This window comes from Penicillium crustosum (genome assembly GCF_028827405.1).
Source record: "Penicillium crustosum strain IBT 35664 chromosome Unknown utg000002l_segment0_segment0, whole genome shotgun sequence".
Lineage (NCBI taxonomy): Eukaryota > Fungi > Ascomycota > Eurotiomycetes > Eurotiales > Aspergillaceae > Penicillium > Penicillium crustosum.
In genome coordinates this window covers 6328459-6349794 of record NW_026623123.1, presented here as the reverse complement: position 1 = coordinate 6349794, position 21336 = coordinate 6328459, and the positions used below count along the sequence as shown (strand labels likewise).

The window sequence follows — 21336 nt, the reverse complement described above, 5'->3', positions numbered from 1 at the left end:
TCACTTGTCTCGAGATGGCTGAGCACGTCGGTGTCCGCCACTTGTCTTCTTTCTTGACTCAGGTTTACGACATGCTTGACGACAACGGTACTTTCTTCCTGCAGATCGCTGGTCTCCGCAAGTCCTGGCAATACGAGGACCTGATCTGGGGTCTTTTCATGAACAAATACGTCTTCCCCGGTGCTGACGCCAGTACTCCTCTCGGTTTCGTTGTTGACCGCCTCGAGGGCGCTGGCTTTGAGGTCAAGGCTGTTGACACCATTGGTGTGCACTACTCTGCTACCCTCTGGCGCTGGTACCGGAACTGGATGGGCAACCGCGACAAGGTCGAGGCCAAGTACGGAAAGCGCTGGTTCCGCGTAAGTTTCTTTCACCGAGGTTGATTCGCCTTCTCTTTTTACTAACAACTACTTTTTTTTAGATCTGGGAGTACTTCCTTGCTTCCTCCACTATCACTTCCCGCCAGGGTGGTGCCACCTGCTGGCAGCTTACCCTTGTTAAGAACATCAACTCCACTCACCGTATTGAAGGCATCGCCACTCAGCACGGTCTTGCTGGAGCTCGCCAGAGCGCCATTGACCGCGCTGGCACCCTTCCCAAGGCCCACATCATCAAGAAGGACCTTTGAAGGATTGATGAGCAATCCTAGCCCTCATCTGCTTCTCTGGGGGTCCATATCAGCCCCCCTCGGACTAGCATGACGTTATATACAAGGGCGCGGCAATATGTGGATGTTGTTCTACTGTGAACATATTCAAATGTTTAACAAGCATGTATGACATGAGTGACATGAGGTGAAGTGAGGTGACGCTGAATTTCATGAATGGTTGTGGAAGAAAAAGGCAGGAGATGGCAGCGGAAGAGAAGCATGGATAGGTCAGAGGCCTATTTGGCTGGTCCGCCTGGATAATATTCCGATATTTGTCTACGGTTGTGCTTCTATTTCTTATGTCTCGTCTTGCGCAGGGAGGATATTTGCACGAAGTCAACGAGTCTGTCTTTGTCATGTTATTTTTTAGAAGTCAATGGACTATTTTCTTTAGACCAATGTTCGTAGCTTATGCCTCTTCTTCAAATTATTAAGATTATAACTTCTACTGGGCCTATTTCACACATGCTCATGTAGTCGGTTGTGAGTTTATAACACGGCCGGCCCAGGAAGTTCGCAAGATAATGCAACAGACTTCCTACGGCTTCAACTTTCTGCTAGTAACAAAGCTACTTGTTATCGTCTAATAGAATATCAATGTGTCTATCAACTGAATTCAAGTCTTCAATCATTAGGTTCGTCAATCACCAAACCCCCAAGAAAGGTCATTAATCTAACACACTAACACCCAATTAGATCTCCCGACAGCTGAGCGCCAAGAAGAAACGAAGGAAAAAGAAATAAAAGACCAGGATTGCGATCCAATAGGATAATGGTATATGTAAAGAGGGAAACAAAGGCAGGGTAGATGCAGACGTCAGACCAGGTTGACCCTAGGTAAGTATTGGTACAGTGAAGAGTAAACAGGAATCGAGAGAAAGAAAGGAAGACATGCTTGCCGCAGGCCCAGAGATCCAAGTCCAAAGGAATCTAAGAAATCATTGTGCATGTGGTTACACACACATAGCTGAATTGAGCCTCCCAAAAGAAAACAATAGGCGTACAAGGGCGTGTGATGATAATGATTTCACACACGCCGGAAACAAAACAAAAAAAAAAGAACGAGAGTCAAGCTCAAGCCTCATCTATCGCTGCTCTAGCATTGGATTGGGTAGGGATATCCGGAGTTTGGTTAGGGGGTGGGGAGCAGAATATGCCCGAAGACTCAACCGTTGTGTTGGGTTGAGAGGGGGAGTTTTTCTGTGTCATTGCTTGAAGGTATGATCAAAGATGAAAAAAGCCATAGGTGAATTTAGTCCGCGTCGAATTTGTGGTTGTATTCACCAAGGAGGACATCGTCTGGGCCTGGACCATGGGTATTTCGAACTAGGGTACAAAAGCGTAAGTGGAAATGTCCGAAAAACCAGGATATCGGTGGATGGGTCACACTGTTGGGATCAGGGGGATTGCGGGTGCACAGGGGGAAAACATACTCCATTCAGCTTCAGTCCGGAAGAACACCCACATCCATCGTCGTACAACTTCGAGGAACATGAGCAACCATAATCCGCATTCGGTTTCCGGGATCCAGCCGAGGCCTGGGATGATGCGCCATAGCCATGAGAAACGAAGGGCCAGATCTGCGATAATGACGTAGTGGTACATTTTGTCGGATGCGAAGTAGCGATGTCGGCGGAGTCCGTATGGGTGGGTGCTGTCGCGACGTTCGGGGAGAAGAGAGTCATATCCCAATCCTTGACAACATCCCACCAGAAAGAGTAGGCAGAGTTGATAAAAGAGACGATAAATCTGTGGGGTATTAGAGAGTGGTATAGACATAACAGATCAGGGATACAATCTTACAGAATGCGCATCATGCTAACCTCGCTATATCCATGAAGCTCCAAGGGATTATAGTTGCGCATCTTGGAGGCGATCCAAATGACAGGGAACGCAGTTGCGTATTTGAGAGCGTTGGCCAAGTGCTGGTTGACCTTGTGCGCCTCTCTCCGCGTGACTGTCCGCCGCGCACGAACATATTCCGTCAAACACTGACGAAGACGAATCAAACTGGGAACGGCGAGGATGATCGGAACGACAATTTCACTTCCACAGGCCCGGTTGGGCTTGGAGGTAGCGGCGAAGCCATCGGTGAAGAACATGCAGAAACTGATATACAGATCTCCGATCACGCGAGCATAGCTAGTTAGGGCATCTGCCAGCAGAATGTCCCCAAACTTGCCATCCTGGGACTCGGCCAGACCACCAATACTGATCCGCTTGAGGGTAAGGAGAAATCGGATGCGGCCGGAACGGGAGGCGCGGTTGAAAGGCCAGATCAGAATCAGGAGGAGGATAATGAACACGGACTGTGGGATCCAGTCCAGTCGCTCTACCAGTTCAGGGGACCGGCGGGTGGCTAGCCAAAAGACGATGAACCATAGGGCAAGTGGGATGGTGAAACATGTGGCCAGGCGATAGACGGCGGTGTGATGTGGGCGTTGGGAGGAGGATGTGCGGGCAGGATATTTGATGAGCGCCGGAACGTCCTGGAAGTATGGGAAATCTGATTAGCCGTCGGGAATACGATAGTTAGGTGAGGGGCGCCACTTACAATGTTGGCTTTAGCCAGGTATTGAAGGTTGATACCCCATCCCCAGAAACCTAGCCCCTTGTGTTAGCACACACCTGATTGGGATTTAATTCCCATCGGATAGGCACGTCACCTACCAGCGACCAAGATAGCAGCTATACGTAGCGGCAATGGGAAGATCAGCCCAAAGGCATCCAATTGAGCATGTTGATCAACCGCCATTATTCCATTGATCAAGGGGAAAAGGGAAGATCACAGGAAAAAAAAGAGAAGGCTGAAAGTAACAAAGACCCCCTTATACCAAAAAGAAAAGAATGACTAGGGGTGAGTCGACGTCTTTGGAAGTTGAAACTTTTGAAGCAGTTTAATAAGCGGAGCGGAGAGCCCTGGAGCCCTCTGAAGCCCTCTGGAGCCCTGACGCCCTGGAGAAATACGCACCTGGACTAGTCACAGTCCGGTCTGGAACCCCACAGGGTCGAATTGGGTTATAAAAATGGGTATAATTAGAATTAATTAGAAGCACATCTCAGGAGAAGGAGGAAGATCAAAACCCCATTGGAACTAATTACGTTGTTCATCACAATGTATGTCATCATAAAGTCAAAATGGGTTCTTTGAGAGCCCTGGTACTCTTGACTTTGTACACGAACATTTGAATATATCAAGTTTGAACATTCGAACATTGGAATCTCCCCTTTCACGAAAAGGGGGGTACCAAATCAGGTACATTGAGCCACTGCAAGCCTCCCGCTTTCATCTCCCTCAGGTCCAGGTACCTTCCAAGTACCACATGTGGGACGCTTGCGTCCGTATGGTAATTTGGTAATTATTGTATGGTGGGTGTAACAACTGACGTAATGTCGTACTGTTGTAATTAATTTATCCATCAGGTGACTTAGGTCAGCCAAGTCACATGATGTGTTTCTATACCGAGGCATGACATCCGAGGACAACTCCGGGGAAATTGTTATCTCTAGGTATGAAACCTGGGGAATTGAGCTTGTGACTCGTCTGAGGGAATGCACTGAGCTAGAAAATACCATCTACTGCTATTATCAAGCTTAATCCATATCCCTATCAACATACACCCCTACAATCTGTCATGGCGGACGACGACTCCCATCTCTCTCTATCAACCCCGAACTCGAACTCAGCCCTCGGTTCATCCACCTCACACTTCTACCCCTTCGCAACCTCACCAGATATCATCCGCTCGCATGAAAAGGATGCATTTCTTACAGGCAGCCTGATTCAACAATCGCAAGGCATCGTCCGGGCTCTCCGCGGCGCCCGATACGCCCACACCCATTCCGACGCCATAAAACATCTCACAGAACTCCTCTACTTCTCCCTAACAACCGCCATCGGCAACCGCACCCTAGGCGAAGAATACTGCGACCTCGTACAACTAGAAGATGACACCCTCCAATTACCATCAATCGGCCGTCGCGTCGGGTACATCTTAAGTAGCATCCTAGTACCATGGGCACTGCAGCGACTACTACCCGCGCTACGACAGAGAATCCGCAACAAGCTCGAACGCAACATTGCACGCCAGCAGTTACGAGCGGCGCAGCAGGCTGGCCTGCTCAACAAGCCGCAGTTCTCAACAACCCCGACTAAACGGCCGTTGTTTACGAAACTGCGCATCCAGCAGTATATCCTTGAACACCTGGACTCCATCACATCGTTGTCGCCTATTTATGCACTGAGCATTGCAACTTTCTATTTCACCGGCTCGTACTACCATCTCTCCAAGCGACTTTGGAGTCTGCGTTACGTTTTCACAAAGAAGATCGAGGACAATGAGCAGCGCATCGGATATGAGGTTCTGGGCGTGTTGCTTGTTCTCCAGATCGCCGTGCAGGGGATTCCTGCACGCTCGCAAACTTGCCGCGAGCATGAACGAAGATGAGAGCTTGTCTGCGGATGCTAGCCAGTCTCCTGGGCAGGGTGGGGCTGTTCTCACTTCAATTCAAAACCCGTCTTCCATCCCGCTTCTTCCTGCGTCGGTGCCTCTGTATGATCTCGAGGAGGATCCTGGTGCTGTCTCGTGGATCCCCGAGGGTCAGCAGCGGAAGTGTACTTTGTGCCTGGAAATGTTCAAGGACCCTAGTGTAACGACCTGTGGACATGTGTTTTGCTGGATTTGTGTTCGGGACTGGGTTCGTGAAAAGCCCGAGTGCCCGCTCTGCCGACAGGAGGTCTTACTGTCTAAGGTGCTTCCTCTGAGAGGGTAGCTATGTGATTAATTGAGGCGATAAGGTTCAGGCTGGTGCTTCATGGTCTTCATGTATATTGTTGAAGAGATTGGCACTACCGATACATATGTATACACTTATTTTGGATAAATATATACCCCCTTTCTTCTATTTTATTCGAACATGATTTTTCATGGACTGTAAGGTTCGATTGAACCTTGATATAGGCCAGCCGATTAATATACATTCATCGGCACAGTGTAGAAAATACCACACCGAAAGAGAAAAAAAAAAAGACAAAAACCAGAAGACATCTCCGATCGAGTTTACGAACATATGCTCCAAAAGTTGTGCAAAACAAAAAGAGTGGGGGTATTTTGAAAAGGCCAAATGTAATTACATATATGCATATCTACATGATCAGACCGCTGGGTCCTCTTCGCTGTTGACTGCCTGTCCAAGTGGAAGAACAATGGGTTGGTTGAGTTCAGCGAACGCAGGACGAGGCGGCATTGGGTTCATGGCTTGCCTTTTCGCGTCCATGGTATGGAACAGACGAACACAAGCATACGGGTCCGTAGCAGCATCTAGAGAAAAAAAGACAAGATTAGCATACCAGGATCAGGAGAGAGGTTGTGGAGGTCTCTAAGTACTCACATTGAACCTGACGATAACTCAAAGCCCGAGTCCAATCACCGCAGCGGACATCATCACTTTTCTCGAGAGGAAGACCGAAATGCTCATTTATTTGCTCGCTGAGATTGACGCCCCTCTTGTTCACCAATTTGGGATTATCTTTGCCGTATTTGATCAACTTGTACAAATGGCTGAGCTCGAAGGTGGCTTTGGCATCGATGCCGAGATACTTGCGTAGCCGGGTGCAGTCTGCCTTGATTGAAACGCCCACTTTCATGACATCGGGAGATTCAATGAGGCGTTTCAGTGATGGGGAAACCAAGTCCTCCAGAGAACGTGCAGGCTTGAAAAGCGCAACCTGGAAGATGGCGATACGCTCCTCGTTTGCGATTTGGATCACCGAGACATTGCTCTGAATGCTATCCCAGCCGGATGCTTGAGCCTTCCATTCCATGTCGAATCCAATGACTTTGCTCCCGAAGAAGTGTTGCACGGCTTCTTCGGTACTTTGAAGGGTCCGGCAATAATGCACGATAAGTTTCCGGCCGTCGGGGCTGTGCTGTGAACTATGGCTCCAAAACTGGGGCGATGAAGATGGCATTGGTTCATCTGTGGAGTCGTCTTCTTCAATGGATCCTGCCTGATGTCCGGTCGTGGTATCTGGGACCGAGGAAATGTCGGTTTCAATTAGCCGCTCAGGCAGGGAATCATTGCTGACACCACCGCTTTGTTGAAATTGTGTTTGGTGGGAAGTTGCATCCGTACTATACTTTCTCTCACCGTTTGGATTCGGTTTAGGGAATGGTTTCCTCGGCAGCATGGTTGCCGGCCGTAGTCCGTTGTATGTCCGTGTGATTGGGGATGCACTACTGGCTTCTCTTGGAATTGGTCGAGAAAGGTCATCAAGATGTGGCTCCGAGCTGCGGCTCACCTCTTTGCTCTTCGAGAGTACAGGTGGTGGCTTGGGAAGAACCTGACTCCCTTCCTGGTTTGTCTGCCTAGCAGGCGCATTGACTGAGAATGGGTTGGGCTCAGGCGCGTTGAGGCTCGATTTTCTCCCCCAAGGTTTGGGTGACTGCTTGTAAATGAGCTGACTGTCCTGTTGATTGTCCTGACCGGCAGGCGCATTGACGGGGAGTGGTTTGGATACAAGCGAGCCCACTGTTGTGTGGTCCTCGACTTTTATTGTCGAGGGATTCGGAGATAGGTTGTGTTCGAGGCCGGTGTCCTCTTGACTACCTTGGTGAGTAACTGACTCGGCTGCATGCTGAAGCCCAACTTTCCTCTTCAGTATCTGCCTTATCCTTCCCAAGGAACCTTTCGTGGGTATCATAGCCTGACCGGGCTCATGATTGCCCTGACTGGCAAGTGAAGACTCGGAATGGCCTGCCAATTTTCCTTTCATATATCTTGAAAGACGGGTTTGGGATAATTCGATAAAAGCGGCCTTGGCCTCGGGAGATTCGGATTCCTCTCGTCCCTCCTGTGGCCACGTCTTATCCGTCGAAGAACCCAGTTCTAAAAGGTGAGGGATAAAGGAAGAAGCCTGCCCGGTCTGGCGATTGATCTTGTCGTGGATAATCTGCCAATCCGTTCGCGTCTGCCGGATGGCCATTATGGGGATATAAGCGTCCGAAGTGAGCCGGCCCATGCGGGCGGTCCATTTCTTGAAAGAACGGACATCCTGGCTCATCGGATTGAGGACTTCAAACCTTCCAGCAAGATAGACACGTTGTCCCATTGAGTGTAGCAATGTTTCTGATTGAAGACGCAGCCAGTTTAGATGTCTGTATTCAGATATCATTTGTCGAAGCTCGCTGCGATGTTTCTGGAATTCTATGCACCAGTCGGCTATTTTTAGAACAGTATGCTCCATAGTCTCCTCGGGGACCCAAGTCCACAATGTTCCAAGATCACCTCTGAGGCTGCGGTGGAGGTACCAAACTTCATTTTGAAGCCCCCACGTGAGAACATCGGCCATGATCAGTGGTGCCATTACATCCAGCTGTCTCCAGTAGATATTTAGCTCAGGGCTGCGTGCAGGTTTTGGCATCCAAAGACGCTTGTATATGAGACGTATCTTGTTGGATATCATGAGCGAATTGCTGTGTAAGTACTGACTTGCCGGTGAGTCCTTTCGGGCGCCAAGTGCAAGCCCAAGTAAGACTTGCTTGTCAGTAGCCTTGTAAGAACGTGCAGATGAAGCTGCGGCCATGACATCCTTCAAATTCCAAAGTTCACTTCGTCGAAGTGGATGCAAAGCCTCTTGCCTTCTAAGCCAGAATGCACGATGATAATGCGCACATTCACTGAGCTCGCGTTCACTACGCTCAAGGATTTCTTTGTACTGGCCAAACACCCATTTATCGTTTGGGGGAGGTTCGAGCCTTTTTCAAGCTCTAAGCAAAGGTCCCTGACGGGGAAAATTTGTGTGTTACGGCGTTTCAGTTTCAACTCGTTGTACTTCTTCTGAATCACTTCGGTTTCGTGGAGAATTCTATCAATTCGACTCCTTGTGGTATTCCGAGGATGTAGGTAATCATTGTCGAGAGTGTCTCTCAACTGACAGATAGATAGCTCAGAAATGTCGACCAGAGCTGGTAGGAGTGTTTTTTGAGCCGCACGAAGAGACTTCTTCCAACCATGGATCTCCTTGGCAGATATTTCTAGCTTTCTTTCCCACTCTGGAGTTCTACCAAAAACAATGCAGCAGAAATCATGATCAATAATTCGAGCGGTATGCTCTGCTTTCGTGACAGCGGCCTGTATTCGGTCCAATCCCAGAATGGAATATGATAGATGTATCACTTCAGCGATATACTTTTGAGTAATCTTCTCTGCTTGTAGGACTTTTTTCGTGCTGTCCGACACCACATTTACAATGTGCGCGCTGATGAAGCTTGACAGACCTTCCAATTCAGTCACACATTCTTGGGTGGTCTTTTCGGCATGGAGAACTTGTTTTGTTATCCGTGAGACCACATCGTTGATTCGCTTTTGAAATATTGACGAGAGAGCTGAATATTCGGATTCATAGGCTAAGTTGGTCTTGATGGATTCATCAAGAAGGTCATCAACATATTTGTACTTCATTTGGATAAAACTCTCAACAAGTTCTTGATGTGAAGGCAGGGAATTGAACTCCTTCTCGATGCGCAGACGTTGAACGACTCTATTTTTCCCGTCTACTCTCGATCGAACCAAGCTGCCTAAGTCTCGATGTCTGGTAGGGCGGACAAAGGCCGGCCGCCCTGGAATTCGCTGCACGGGTTTTGGCTCTGGGACTTCATCGTCGTCATCCCATATGCCTTCCTTGCGAGTGCTGTTGGAAAAGTTCCGCTTTGATTGGGAGGTCACGACCGGGATGTACGAGGAGCTTATATTCGGAAAAAACGCATGTCGGAGTCTTGGGACAGATCGGGCGCAAGTATCGGGGCTACTGTAGTTTAGTTAGAAAAATATGTGTTGAAGCTAGACACAATAAAGCGTGCTTACTGCCGCTGGTCAAAAAGGCCCCATCGAAGTGACCCATAGGACTTGAATCTGTTGAGGTGACCGCTATGTTTTGCAATCGAAGATGGGGTCCTCCGACTTGCTGAAAGGTTCGGCCGCGGCATAATGTATAACAAGCATAGTGGACTAGCCTGAAGCCCCACGAAGCAATAGGATATGATCAATTCAATGGACAATAGGTGGTGGGTGAGTTCTATTAGCAATCAACAAAACTGCATCTAGAAAGTCAATTAAATGTTAGGATAGCCATGTTGCGGAGCTCCAAGCGTGTAAATCAACTTTGAGAGTTGCCTCTAAACCTTATTTGGCTTAGTTTCTCGGACCGGATCATCAGAGGTGCCGAGCGACGAACAATCCACGTCCTTTTCTATATCGATCTTGCCCACGCGGAATGCTCGATCATCTTTGTTTTTAAATCAAGACCTTCACCAAGAAAATTTTTATTCAGTGACGATATTTTCTACCTGACATCATGGCTTCTCAGTTGCTTCCTCTCGGTCCGTGCCTAATGACCCAAGAAAACCATGACCCCGCTAACCCGTTTGATAGAGCTCATTGATAAGTGTGTTGGCTCCCGGATTTGGGTTGTCATGAAGGGTGACAAAGGTCAGCTAAAATTCACTGGTTTATAATGAAACAAAACGAGCGTACTAATGCTTATGAAGAGTTCTCTGGGACCTTACTCGGATTCGATGACTACGTCAGTGAGTATCCCTGTATAAAAGCTTGACGATCTCATCAGGCACTAATTTCGATTTAGACATGGTTATGGAAGACGTCACAGAGTTGTACGTGCTTTGATTTTTTGATTTCCTAGCTTTGAGCTACCCTTTTTTTTTCTTCTGTGGCCATGTTTGGTTGCCTTGGCTCCTACGCCCCTGGAGCAGTGCTCGTTGATCTCCATCTGAATTTGCAAATTTCTGTCGAAATCCTCGACAAGTCACTCTTGTAATTGAGTCTTGGACTAACTTTTTCTCAGCGACTACACCGGTGCCCAAATCAAGCTCCCTAAGCTCTTGTTGAATGGAAACAATATCTGCATGGTAAGTTGATTTCACCTTGAGGCCATCTCGGTGCTTTATTAACTCCTCGGTCAGTTGATTCCCGGTGGTGAAGGCCCCGTGGCAAGCTCATGAGCTTGGGATACCCAGTTCTTAACCTGACGAAAATAAAACTTTGTGTATTAATGATACCAAATGCAACGAGATAGAACAAAATCGTTGAATGAATGAACCTCTATGCCAAGCGTTTTTTTCGTCTCTCCCATTCATCCCGTGTCTTAGATAGCGCGTAGCCGGGCGTAGTAGAAGTAAGATAAGAAGATGTTGCCAACAACACCCAAGAGAAACTGTTCTTTCCTCAATGGGATATTCATCGCAGTGATGACTAGTCACAATCTAGGGGTGTCTTCCACACTATAGTCTGACGGACGCCAACTGCAGCCTAGTGATATACGGGGTACAGCATGCAGGAACTAGCCCACAAAAGACCTTCGGGCAACTAGGGATCCTAGATAAGCTCTCCAACCACAAGCCGTCTCTACCTGAAATCAGGGTATCAACGGCTAATACCGGTCTCCGTGCGATATTTACAGTTTGCAACCGGCTATTCATCCCATCAATACGAGCAGAGGCTGCTGCTGCATGTTGGTCGGGCAATTTTTCGTGGATATCATGATGCACGATGTAGCGAAAGGAACTCCAAATCGCTTTAACTACCCCACAATTAGCGTGTTAAATCGCTCGTCAGCCAACTGCTGTTAGTGGAGATTAATGATGGTGGCTAAACTTAACAAGTAGCTAATTAGGACGTGATCATCCGATGTACTTTATTCGATATATATAGCCCTTACGTACTCCCTAGATCTGGACATACACCGGCCCGGTACTAGCATGGCGAAACTTAACAAGTAGTTAATTAGGATGATCACTGATCATCTGGGCGCTTTATTCGATATAAAGCCCCTACGCAGTACGTACTCCGTGGATCTGGACAAACACCGGCCCGGTACTAGCGCTATTGTATAGAACTCGCACCCAAGAGCTATCCCTAGCTCACGATAACATCCATGTGGCAGGAAGCCTTCAGTGGCCAATTTAAAGCAAGATAAGCTGCCCAGGAAAGTGGCAGTCTTGGCTAGGGACATTAAAAGGGGTCGCGATGCGCACGGGTTTCCAGTAACGGGCTGGAGATGCAGTACCAACTGTCTATGGATAATAATGGATATTATTCGAATACTAAGTATTCACTCGCCCCTCGAATCCCTTCATGCTGAAAGTATCGGTGTTTCCTTGTGCCGTGTTTCCCCAGACTTCAAAGTAGACTATGTGGAAACTGTTACCTAACAGATTGTCAACCCCCACATTTTATATGCACCTAATGTCGACTCCAGGTTTATTTTCATAGATTAATTCTAGTCGTGTCTATCGGTGGTTTGTTTTAGTTAAGTCTTGGAGTGAGACAAACTATGAAATACCAAGTCCTTCATGCACCTAAATGGGGAGCTCCGACTTGGCTGTCGGGAATTATTAACCTACCGAGAAAGAATATTAACAACCTTGGAATTGACGGAGCATAATGGTTGTATTTTTGTAAACCAACCTGGGGTAGCCGGGCCATTCCGTGGCGGTGGCGAAAATCCCAAAGCGTATCGCGTGCTGTTTGGCTCGGGATGTATCCATTTTTGAGGGTTTTCCTCGGCTTAAGTGACCTCAAATGGCCAACAATGCTACGGAGTACTCCGATCGTCGTACAGAGGACATTTTGCGGGGTATTACCCGTTAACTTCTATTCCACAACCTTGTAACCTAACAAATAACCATGAAAGGGTCCACGGGTGTGTCCACGGAAGAGCTAACTTTGTGCTACAAAATACAGATCTAACCGACGGATTTCACATGGGCGCCTATTTAGGTAGGTTGCAGTACGGAGCACAACGTATACGTCGGACTATTGTCCGGGCGCAGCTGCTAACCTTCAATGAAAGGTAATCAGCCTTTGCTCTAGTCACCGGAACACAAATGCCAATCCACCCCGATGTTACCGTGGCTATCTGTCGCGGGAGCGTGGCCAGTAAAATTGGCTACTGCGCGCCATCAACTGGGGAAGGCTTAAGTGGCTGATAGTCAAGCATCAATTCAATTCAGCTCAAGGCCGAGAACCCTGGTGCGTCTTTTTTTTGTCTCGCCCCCTTATTATTTGACCGGGTTACGCGGGTCAAAGTCTCACGCTGTGGGGTGCCCTAGTTAAGAAACTGCTGATGTGCCCGACCCGCATTGCAGACATGAAAGATAAGAGCTGTGGGTCCTTTTTTTGCATTTCGATTTTGCCCCGAAGAGCTTCTCTCGAGCTGGGATGCCAGACGATTATGATTATGAACACTTTGAGATATCAACATTCGTGTCAATGTTACCTAAGTCACCAAATTTGATTAATCTTTGACATGACAGGGATGCCCGAATCCGACTATTGGTCCACGCAAGTCTATTGGCGGACCCTAGGATGCGAGGGTATAATCTTGGACCTACCAGACCTTACAGATTGATGTGTTCTGTATGTTGCCCAGCGAAAATACGAGGGGTCTTGCTTAACTCGCCGACACCAGGCCAATCATTACACGGGTTTCTAATGAGCACCACATGATAGTATCTCCCAAGCACACCCTCTTAGCTTTCTGGTATGCTTCTCCCGTTATTCCATGCATATCAGTGGCAGACCGCCACGACCGAGGGAAAACTCTCGCTTAGAACGCCTAAGCATAGAGTTTCATGGCGCCATCCCTTATCCCAGGGGACCACCCGAGCTCATGTCATGCGGTAGCGGCGAACCCTACCGAGGCGGTTCTTCCTAGAATATCCACAACAGGTCGTCTGCCTTTCTCTCACCACCCAAGCCAAGAGACCTATCCAAGTTTAAGAGACTATACTCCGTACTTCGTACCGAGGTGATTGCTAGAGAAACTAAATTGTGAAAGGTTGCGAACAAGCCTCAGTGGGGCAAATTGCTCCGGCCATATGGTATTGCACGCATATCCCTGTGGCCCATAGCGCACGCAACAGGAACGGGGTCCGTCGGGAAGCCTTCCCATAGGCAAGGGCTGACAAAGTAAAGGGATCTTCCCTTCCGTCGATTAGTATATTATTGAGTAATGTTAGTATGTTTGTAAGGTTATCTTGTGCAAACCTAGAATGTCAAATCGCGCTGATAAAAGCATTCTAGAAGAAAGATTAGGAAACACCCGTGGACGCCGCATGGCCCAGGTGGAGGACCGGAGGAAACTGTGGAAGGGGTGTATTTCTCTTATCTCCCGAAGTTGTCTGATTGGGTAATGATCGACTATCGCCCACGGGTAGAGTGCGGAGAGACTGACAGATGGGGTTTAGTGGATCTGGGGATTTGCCGTCTTTGGGCTCCAGAAGCTTGGCATTTCCTTTTCAAGTCCATCTCGACACCCGAATATTATGATTTTAGATAAAATCCTTCAAGACTTGTCGGCATGACTATGCAATCCGAGTCAGCTAGGTCGTAGAGATAGTAAGGCTAGGGTGTTAGGTGTAGAGATTGAAGATCCATGACCTGAGGTAAGATCCTCCTGTGGTGAGAGGCTAAAATCACGCGAAGAGATAGATAAGTAGTGCCCAGGTGGCGTCTAACGGACAGGGTTCCACATCCTTGACTCTCAAGACGGAGTAATTATCTCAAATTTCCCTTTTTGGTTTAAACAATAAGATAATAGGGTGAAACACCCAGGTTCTAAGCTCCAAGGGCTTATCTCCCAGTAAAAGGTCAGGAAACTTTACCGCTTGCAGCTTACTTCTGCGATTTATGTATGTATGTATGAATCATGATCGTAAGCCATAGCCTCGAATAAGATTTTTACGTAAAGAGCATGGGGTACATCCATCAAATGTAAATTTAAATCGAATAAAATAAAATAAAATAAAATCAAAAGATAATTTGCCTATTTACTATCGGACTCGGACTCGGGCGTTAACCAGAATATGCCAAGATCATCAGAAGATTGTAGTTTGAAATGTTATTAGTGCGAAACTCTAGTTGGTCTAAGCGCATGAAAGCAGATACATGTGGGTGCTTTTGATTTAATTTGATTTAATTTGAGCATATGGCACGTAAAAATAATAATATCTCTTTTTATCTGAAATCGGACTGGTTGTATTTATACCCTCATCCCCCCCTCCTAAACGGTCAAACGACTACTTGTTTCACCTGTGTTGGTTCATAGACCTCGAACTCTCCGGAATCCTCAGGTCGATCATTCAGATAATACTGCCTACCTTTCTGAATAATCTCACCCATCCTTACAAGAGAAACCTATTCACATACACACACCATGGATGAGAAGAAGCTCGACGAGCACACCGTCCAGAGTGGCTCGGATGGTCCCCCATCCTATGGCGACTCATCTCCCACGAAGGGAGGCTTAGGCCAACGAATCATGGACAGTTTCAAGAGAGACCCCAACCAGAACGTCACCGGCCATGCGGGAGCTGATGGCGCTGGCTTCGATCTCGAGGGTGCCGCCCATAACACTGCCCACTCCCCGTTGCAGCGTCGCTTGAAGGGGCGCCATCTGCAGATGATTGCCATTGGTGGTTCTATTGGTATGTTCTCTATAAAGTCTTCTATCATTTGCCCTTGCTAATATCATTTACTATGTAGGTACTGGTCTCTTCGTTGGTTCCGGATCCGTCTTGGCTGCCGGTGGTCCCGCCTCAGTATTGATTGCCTATATTTTGATTGGATGTATGCTTTACTGCACAGTTCACGCCTTGGGTGAAATGGCCGTTCTCTTCCCTGTTGCCGGTTCTTTCGCCCATTACTCGACTCGTTTCGTGGATCCGGCTTGGGGTTTTGCTATGGGTTGGAATTACGCTCTTCAATGGCTTGTTGTCCTACCTTTGGAGATTGTCGCTGCTTCTATCACGGTCGATTATTGGAACCCAGGTGTTTCCAATGCCGCATGGGTAACCATCTTCTGGGTTTTGATTGTCGCAATCAACTTGTTCGGTGTGCGAGGATACGGTGAAGCTGAATTTGTCTTCTCCATCATCAAGGTCATTGCTGTTATTGGTTTCATGTAAGTCACGCTACTGTTTGCTGAAACCCGAACTCCTCAACTGACTTGACTATTAGCATCCTCGGAATCGTCCTCAACTGCGGTGGTGGTCCCGAAGGTGGATACATTGGTGCCAAGTACTGGTACGACCCAGGTGCATTCAGAAACGGTTTCAAGGGTCTCTGCAGTGTGTTTGTCAACGCCGCGTTTGCCTTTGCTGGAACCGAGCTGGTCGGTCTTGCCGCCGCCGAAACCGCTAATCCCCGCAAGTCCCTCCCCACTGCCGTGAAGCAGGTCTTCTGGCGTATTGCTCTCTTCTACGTGGTTTCCCTTACCGTCGTTGGCCTCCTGGTGAGATACGACGACCCGAAACTTATCAGCGGTACCTCCTCCGCCGATGCTAAGGCCTCTCCTTTCGTCATTGCCATTGAGAATGCAGGAATCAAAGCTTTGCCTTCGATCATGAACGTCGTCATCCTGGTTGCTGTCCTGTCCGTCGGTAACTCCTCCGTCTACGGATCCTCGCGTACTCTTGCCGCCCTTGCCGAGCAGGGCCAAGCCCCCAGGTTCCTCGCATATATCGACCGCCAGGGTCGTCCTCTCCCCGCCATTCTGGTTGCATCTGCTTTGGGTCTGCTCTGCTACCTCGCCGCCTCAGATGTGCAGACTACTGCCTTTGCCTGGATGATGGCCATCTCGGGTCTGTCGTCTATTTTCACTTGGGGTTCCGTGTGTGGTGCCCACATCCTCTTCCGCCGTGCGTGGAAGCAACAGGGTCACAGCCTGGATGAGCTGGCCTTCCGTTCCCAGCCCGGTGTCATTGGCTCGTGGATCGGTCTCATCTTCAACTGTCTCGTGCTGATTGCCCAGTTCTGGGTTGGTTTTGCCCCCATCGGTTACGCAGAGATGAGCGCCCAGGAGATTGCCTACAACTTCTTCTCTGTCTACTTGGCCGCCCCCGTGGTTCTGGTTTCCTACATCGGTTACAAGGTCGTGTACAAGACCAAGTTTATTCGCCCATCCGAGGCGGATTTGGCTACCGGTCGTCGCGACCTTGATGTTCAGCATTTGGTTGAACAGGAGCGGGCCGAGCAAAAACAATGGCCTGCATGGAAGAAGGTTTACAACTTCTTCTGTTAAACAGGTGTTTGGTCTTTTTTATAAATTTTTTTTCGCTCTCGATTACACCCCCTTATGTACATCTTGATATTTGAAGGCTATCTCTTAAAGATAATCACGATACCATAATTGTTTTATGAATATGACACATAACGTTCATACACTTCAAAAATGGCCATGCAACATAAACTCCTGTTGACAACCAACAACACTATACGTAGATACGTAGATCATCATCTCGAGCCTCCAGGCTTGGCGCCAGATACTTGTGGGGGAACGTTTGACCCAGGAAGTCAGAAATGATCAACGGCTTAGGGGTGGCCACATATATTATACTACATATTACTCCGTACCCTAAGTTCTACAATATATATTAATTGAATGCATATTATTACTCTCAGGCAAGGTTCACAGCCACATGCAATGTCAATGCAATTCAACTGTAAACAAAAAAAAAAGAGACCAGCCACACACCAACCACCCCCCTTTTTTTTTTTCTGCAACAAATGAAAAAAACACCCAAATTTAAAGATTTGCATCAAATTACCACCCCAGTGTAATTTTCAACCCCAAAAATAGCCCCAAGTGGATTCAAAGACGGTGGGTACCAGAGCCACGCTGTAAGCTAAAGGACTCTTGCTGGGCCGTAATGGTCTCAGATGTACACAAATCCCCGTAATATTACGAGCCACATGACGCCCTACGATCTGGAAATCCATGAACTCCATCTACTCCATCTCCATCTTCATCTTTCTCATTTCTGTTTTTCTTTGTTTTTGTTGCCAGCTTCCTGCCAACTTGCATCGCAATTTGCCTGGCCTGGCTTTCGCTCATTTTAGCCTCGAATTCTTCCGCGACCCGGCGCTTAACACCTTGCGCACTCTCTTCTCTTACATTCCAAAGCGATCTTCCTTCCCTCGTCATTGGTGTCCCGGTCTATACGCAGTTCCATTTAGCGTCAAGACTGGATATTGAATTGACAACTAAGCTAGCTGGTCTTCGCTCGGTATCCTTGATCATATCGCAAACTTAGAGCCTCAGCCTCAGCGACTGCCTAACGCCAATTCGCCCCGATTGACACTTATTTTCGCGCTTTTCCCACCCTGTTACGATTCGCGTTTTCCTCCGAACCTACCAACTCACTGGTGTAACCTACCAGATCGCTCTCATTTCTTACGCCGATCGCAACGTGCCTCCGCTTAACAGCTTGAATCAGCCTTTTAGCCGCCGCCATAATGCCCGGTTTCGCGGACTCTTTCTGGACCCCCGACTATGCTTCGGGTCTGGGGGTATTGTACGGGAAGCTGCAGCAGGGAGTTGTGGAGAACAAGCAGATTTTGGCTATTGCATCCATGCGTGCAGACGCGGAAGAGCAGTATGGACTCCGCATGGGAGACATTGCCCCGAGCGTGGATAGGATGACGGCAGTGGGATTCGGCAAGGACGATGGAGCCAGTGTCAGAAAGGTTTGTTTTCAGACGGATAGAATGGACCGGAGTGAAGGAAGACTGACGTCGCGCGAACCACCTTACAGGCATACGAAGGAATCCGCACTGAGATGGTCGAGGCCTCCAAGAACCACCAGAAGATCGCCAACAATATCCGTGAATTGGTCGTATCGCCCTTCCGGCGTTGGGGTGAGCAGCACGACCTGCGTGTTCAGTACTCGCATGACCTCCTCCAGTCCCGCATCAAGGAACACACCAAGCAAGCGGAGCTGGTAAGGAAGTTGCGCAGTACTTACTTCAACAAGTGTCGTGTCGTCGAGGACCTGGAAGAAGAGAACAAACTTGCTTTCCAAGACCCTGAGACGAGCCCCAAGATCAAGGCTCCCCCGAAGATCATTCTCCCCACCGAGGAGGAGCCCGAAGAAGACCCCATCGAGTTGGGTGAGCGGATTTTCCCGCCAGACCACCTCAAAAAGCTCCTGACCCATATGCTTGATAACATCAAGCTTGGCGAGGCAAAGGTTCCCATCATCGGCACCTATCTGAATGTATCCACCGGCGCGGATATTTCGCAATATATCCAAACCTACATGGAGGCCGAGAATCTCGCTCAGGTGGAGATAATTGGTCAAGATATGGTAGACAACGGTCTTCTTCGCCTGGTTGGAAATATGGGCAATGTCTTTGCCAATAGCTCCAAGATGAACTATCAGTGGCGTCCCAAGGTTTTCCAAATCACCGGTATTCCAGAAAAAAGAAGCCTCTCATGCGTGTCACCTCAGTGGCATCGAGCGAGGACGGCAGCTCCAGCGACTCGCCCATTGCATCTGTCTCAGAGATGTTGTCTGGATGGAATCCCCTCAACAACCCTTACCCGAACGAGACACCCTCGGAGAAGCTTCGAAGGGAGGCTTTGGAAGCCGATGAGCGGTACAAGGTTGCCGTTCGTAGACTTGATCAGATCCGCTGTCGTCTGGAGGAAGAAGTCATTGGCCAACTCAAATACATGGAGCAGTGCGAGCTGGACCGCCTCAAAGCCATCAAAGCCGTGGTTCTCGACTTCTCGGGCGCGATTAGCAATGTCATTCCCAACCTGCAGAGCACAGTGGATCATATGATGCTGTATCAGGAAACAATTCAGCCCCTTGGCGACCTGAGATATCTGCTTGAGAACTACCGCACTGGTGGATTCGTGCCTAAGATTCAAGCATATGAGAACTACTATGGTTCCGTTGAAGGTACAACCATGGTCATTGCCCAGCCATGAAACTTTGCTAATTTTAATTTCCAACAGAACAAAACTTTGGTGTCGACCTTGAAGCTAGAGCTCGTGCCGACCGCAAACGTGTTCCGATCCTTGTGACCACCATTCTGACCTACCTAGATAACCGTAAGAAATTCGTGGGATATGTTCCGATTCATGAACCAAGGCTCACAAATTCTACAGGCTACCCTGAACTTGAAGGCGATGAAGCACGGCGAATGATCTGGTTGACTGAAGTTGATCTCAGCACGACACATAAGCTTCGTCAAGTTTTGAACAACAGCAAAGCCGATTATGCCGAGGTGTTGCCTCAATTTGAAATCCCAGTTATTGCAAGCGTTCTAAGATTGTACCTTCTTGAATTGCCAGGTTCGTCGCTTTCTCGATGGCTTGATATAAGTTCATACTAATCTTCAATTAGACTCATTGGTTTCTTCACAAGTTTACGAAATCGTGAAGACGATCTATTCCACCACCGCTCATGAGACCACGGAAGAAGGACGGATCAAGGTTCTCCAAAGCACCCTTGGACAACTCCGCCTCGTCAATATCGCTACGCTTGATGCCATTATGACTCACTTCACGCGCCTGATTGATTTGACCTCGGCCGACGAAGAATACATCACTTCGTTGGCACAGGCCTTTTCCCCTTGTATTCTTCGCCCTCGCATCGAGAGCAGTCTGACGATGAATGAGCGCCACAGCTACCGCCTGATCCGCGATCTGTTTGCCCACAAGGACAATATCTTTGGCGAACTGAAGCGCCAATCGAGTGCGCTCGGAATTACCAGCTCCAGCTCCAACCGTCCACGTGCCATCAGCACGGACGAGAGTAACCGTCGTGCGGCGATGGAGGCCCGCCAGCGAGCTATTGTCAATCGCAGCCGGGCAACCAGTCCCGCCAATCGCCAACGGCATCGACGTGACCGCTCGAGTGGTGCTTCGGAGATAGGCCGGTTCCCGATCAACGTCAACAGCCCTTCAGACCGCAAATCCACCCGCAGTAGCCTAGATGTACCAGCCAACAAGGCTCCTCAGCCTGGAGCTGAGGATGCTCCCGCTCCCGTTGTGAACACCCAAGTTGCCGAGACTATTACCAACGGCACGTATACCGAGTCTCCTGCCTCGGCTGATGCTAGCACCAGCGCCCACTCGAGCTCCCCCAGCCCCCCTCCTGTTTCTCTCCCTGAAACAGCTTCCGATGATTCTCCAACTCCTACCCCTACTCCAGCTGTAGTATCTGCCGAGTTTGAGAAGCGCAATTCTATGTCCCGCTCTTCTGGTGCTCGATCCAGCCGCAAGCCAGGCCTTGGTAGCTTGTCTAGCTTCCCTACTGGCTCGGCTGTCGGGGCCAGTGGTACGGACAGCAACCGAAGCAGCATCGCTGAAAGTGAGCCCAACAGAGTTACTCTGGAGGACAAGCCTATGGACGATTAGGTTTGTGGGATTTGTGGATGCAGAGGAAACCTTGTATAGATCGAACTGGGAGCAGTATATCGGCGCGCCGGGGGAAACATGCCATATGGCAATATATTTCACTCACGCCTTCGTTGCTCCCTGATCATAGCGAAGACGACCTGGCGAGTTACAATTTGGAACGTCACCTTTACTTTTTCTTGTCTTTTGTTTCTCCTTTTGAACTTGAACTTTTTTTTACTGCATGCCTCTTAGGCGTGCATGCATACATACCCTGTCCCTTCTGCTGTGTTGCTGCAGAAGGGGTTGTTCACATGCCTTTTACCTTGCCTCTGTTACTGTTACTGTGTTCTCCCTCTTATGTTCCCTGATGCATTCCCTTTGTTGCCCTCGTGGTGTTATCCACTTGGTGTATGTATACTCTTGATCCTTTCTCGTGCATATGAATTTCTTTCTGTCCTACCTAGCTATGTATAGCATT

At 48.6% G+C, this 21336-nt stretch overlaps 7 protein-coding genes across 7 annotated transcripts; 5 read left to right on the top strand and 2 right to left on the bottom strand.

The window, feature by feature from the left end:
• Positions 1-14: 14 nt before the first annotated feature.
• N7487_005918 (uncharacterized protein) lies at positions 15-628 on the top strand (the record flags this gene model as incomplete). The annotated part of the gene is made up of 2 exons (XM_056873665.1): positions 15-359; positions 422-628. 2 exons carry the CDS (start codon positions 15-17, stop codon positions 626-628), a joined length of 552 nt encoding a protein of 183 aa, XP_056731385.1.
• Positions 629-1901: 1273 nt separating this feature from the next.
• Positions 1902-3404, bottom strand: N7487_005917 (EXS domain-containing protein; the record flags this gene model as incomplete). Its single annotated transcript, XM_056873664.1, has 5 exons — positions 1902-1975; positions 2115-2398; positions 2453-3138; positions 3204-3253; positions 3320-3404. The coding sequence occupies 5 exons, from the start codon at positions 3402-3404 to the stop codon at positions 1902-1904; spliced, it is 1179 nt and encodes a 392-aa protein (XP_056731384.1).
• An 880-nt stretch (positions 3405-4284) lies between these two features.
• pex10 (ubiquitin-protein ligase peroxin 10) lies at positions 4285-5422 on the top strand (the record flags this gene model as incomplete). The annotated part of the gene is made up of 2 exons (XM_056873663.1): positions 4285-5021; positions 5050-5422. 2 exons carry the CDS (start codon positions 4285-4287, stop codon positions 5420-5422), a joined length of 1110 nt encoding a protein of 369 aa, XP_056731383.1.
• A 381-nt stretch (positions 5423-5803) lies between these two features.
• N7487_005915 (3'-5' exonuclease) lies at positions 5804-9636 on the bottom strand (the record flags this gene model as incomplete). Its single annotated transcript, XM_056873662.1, has 4 exons — positions 5804-5970; positions 6041-8366; positions 8438-9458; positions 9515-9636. 4 exons carry the CDS (start codon positions 9634-9636, stop codon positions 5804-5806), a joined length of 3636 nt encoding a protein of 1211 aa, XP_056731382.1.
• A 360-nt stretch (positions 9637-9996) lies between these two features.
• Positions 9997-10755, top strand: N7487_005914 (RNA-binding protein LSM5). The gene is made up of 6 exons (XM_056873661.1): positions 9997-10029; positions 10082-10138; positions 10198-10236; positions 10293-10320; positions 10512-10575; positions 10630-10755. Exons 1-6 carry the CDS (start codon positions 10005-10007, stop codon positions 10666-10668), a joined length of 252 nt encoding a protein of 83 aa, XP_056731381.1. The 5' UTR covers positions 9997-10004; the 3' UTR covers positions 10669-10755.
• Positions 10756-14882: 4127 nt separating this feature from the next.
• Positions 14883-16748, top strand: N7487_005913 (amino acid permease GAP1; the record flags this gene model as incomplete). Its single annotated transcript, XM_056873660.1, has 3 exons — positions 14883-15153; positions 15212-15629; positions 15686-16748. The coding sequence occupies 3 exons, from the start codon at positions 14883-14885 to the stop codon at positions 16746-16748; spliced, it is 1752 nt and encodes a 583-aa protein (XP_056731380.1).
• Positions 16749-17962: 1214 nt separating this feature from the next.
• N7487_005912 (GTPase-activating protein RGD2) lies at positions 17963-20876 on the top strand (the record flags this gene model as incomplete). Its single annotated transcript, XM_056873659.1, has 6 exons — positions 17963-18193; positions 18262-18916; positions 18958-19413; positions 19470-19565; positions 19623-19808; positions 19861-20876. The coding sequence occupies 6 exons, from the start codon at positions 17963-17965 to the stop codon at positions 20874-20876; spliced, it is 2640 nt and encodes an 879-aa protein (XP_056731379.1).
• Between the last annotated feature and the right edge of the window lie 460 nt (positions 20877-21336).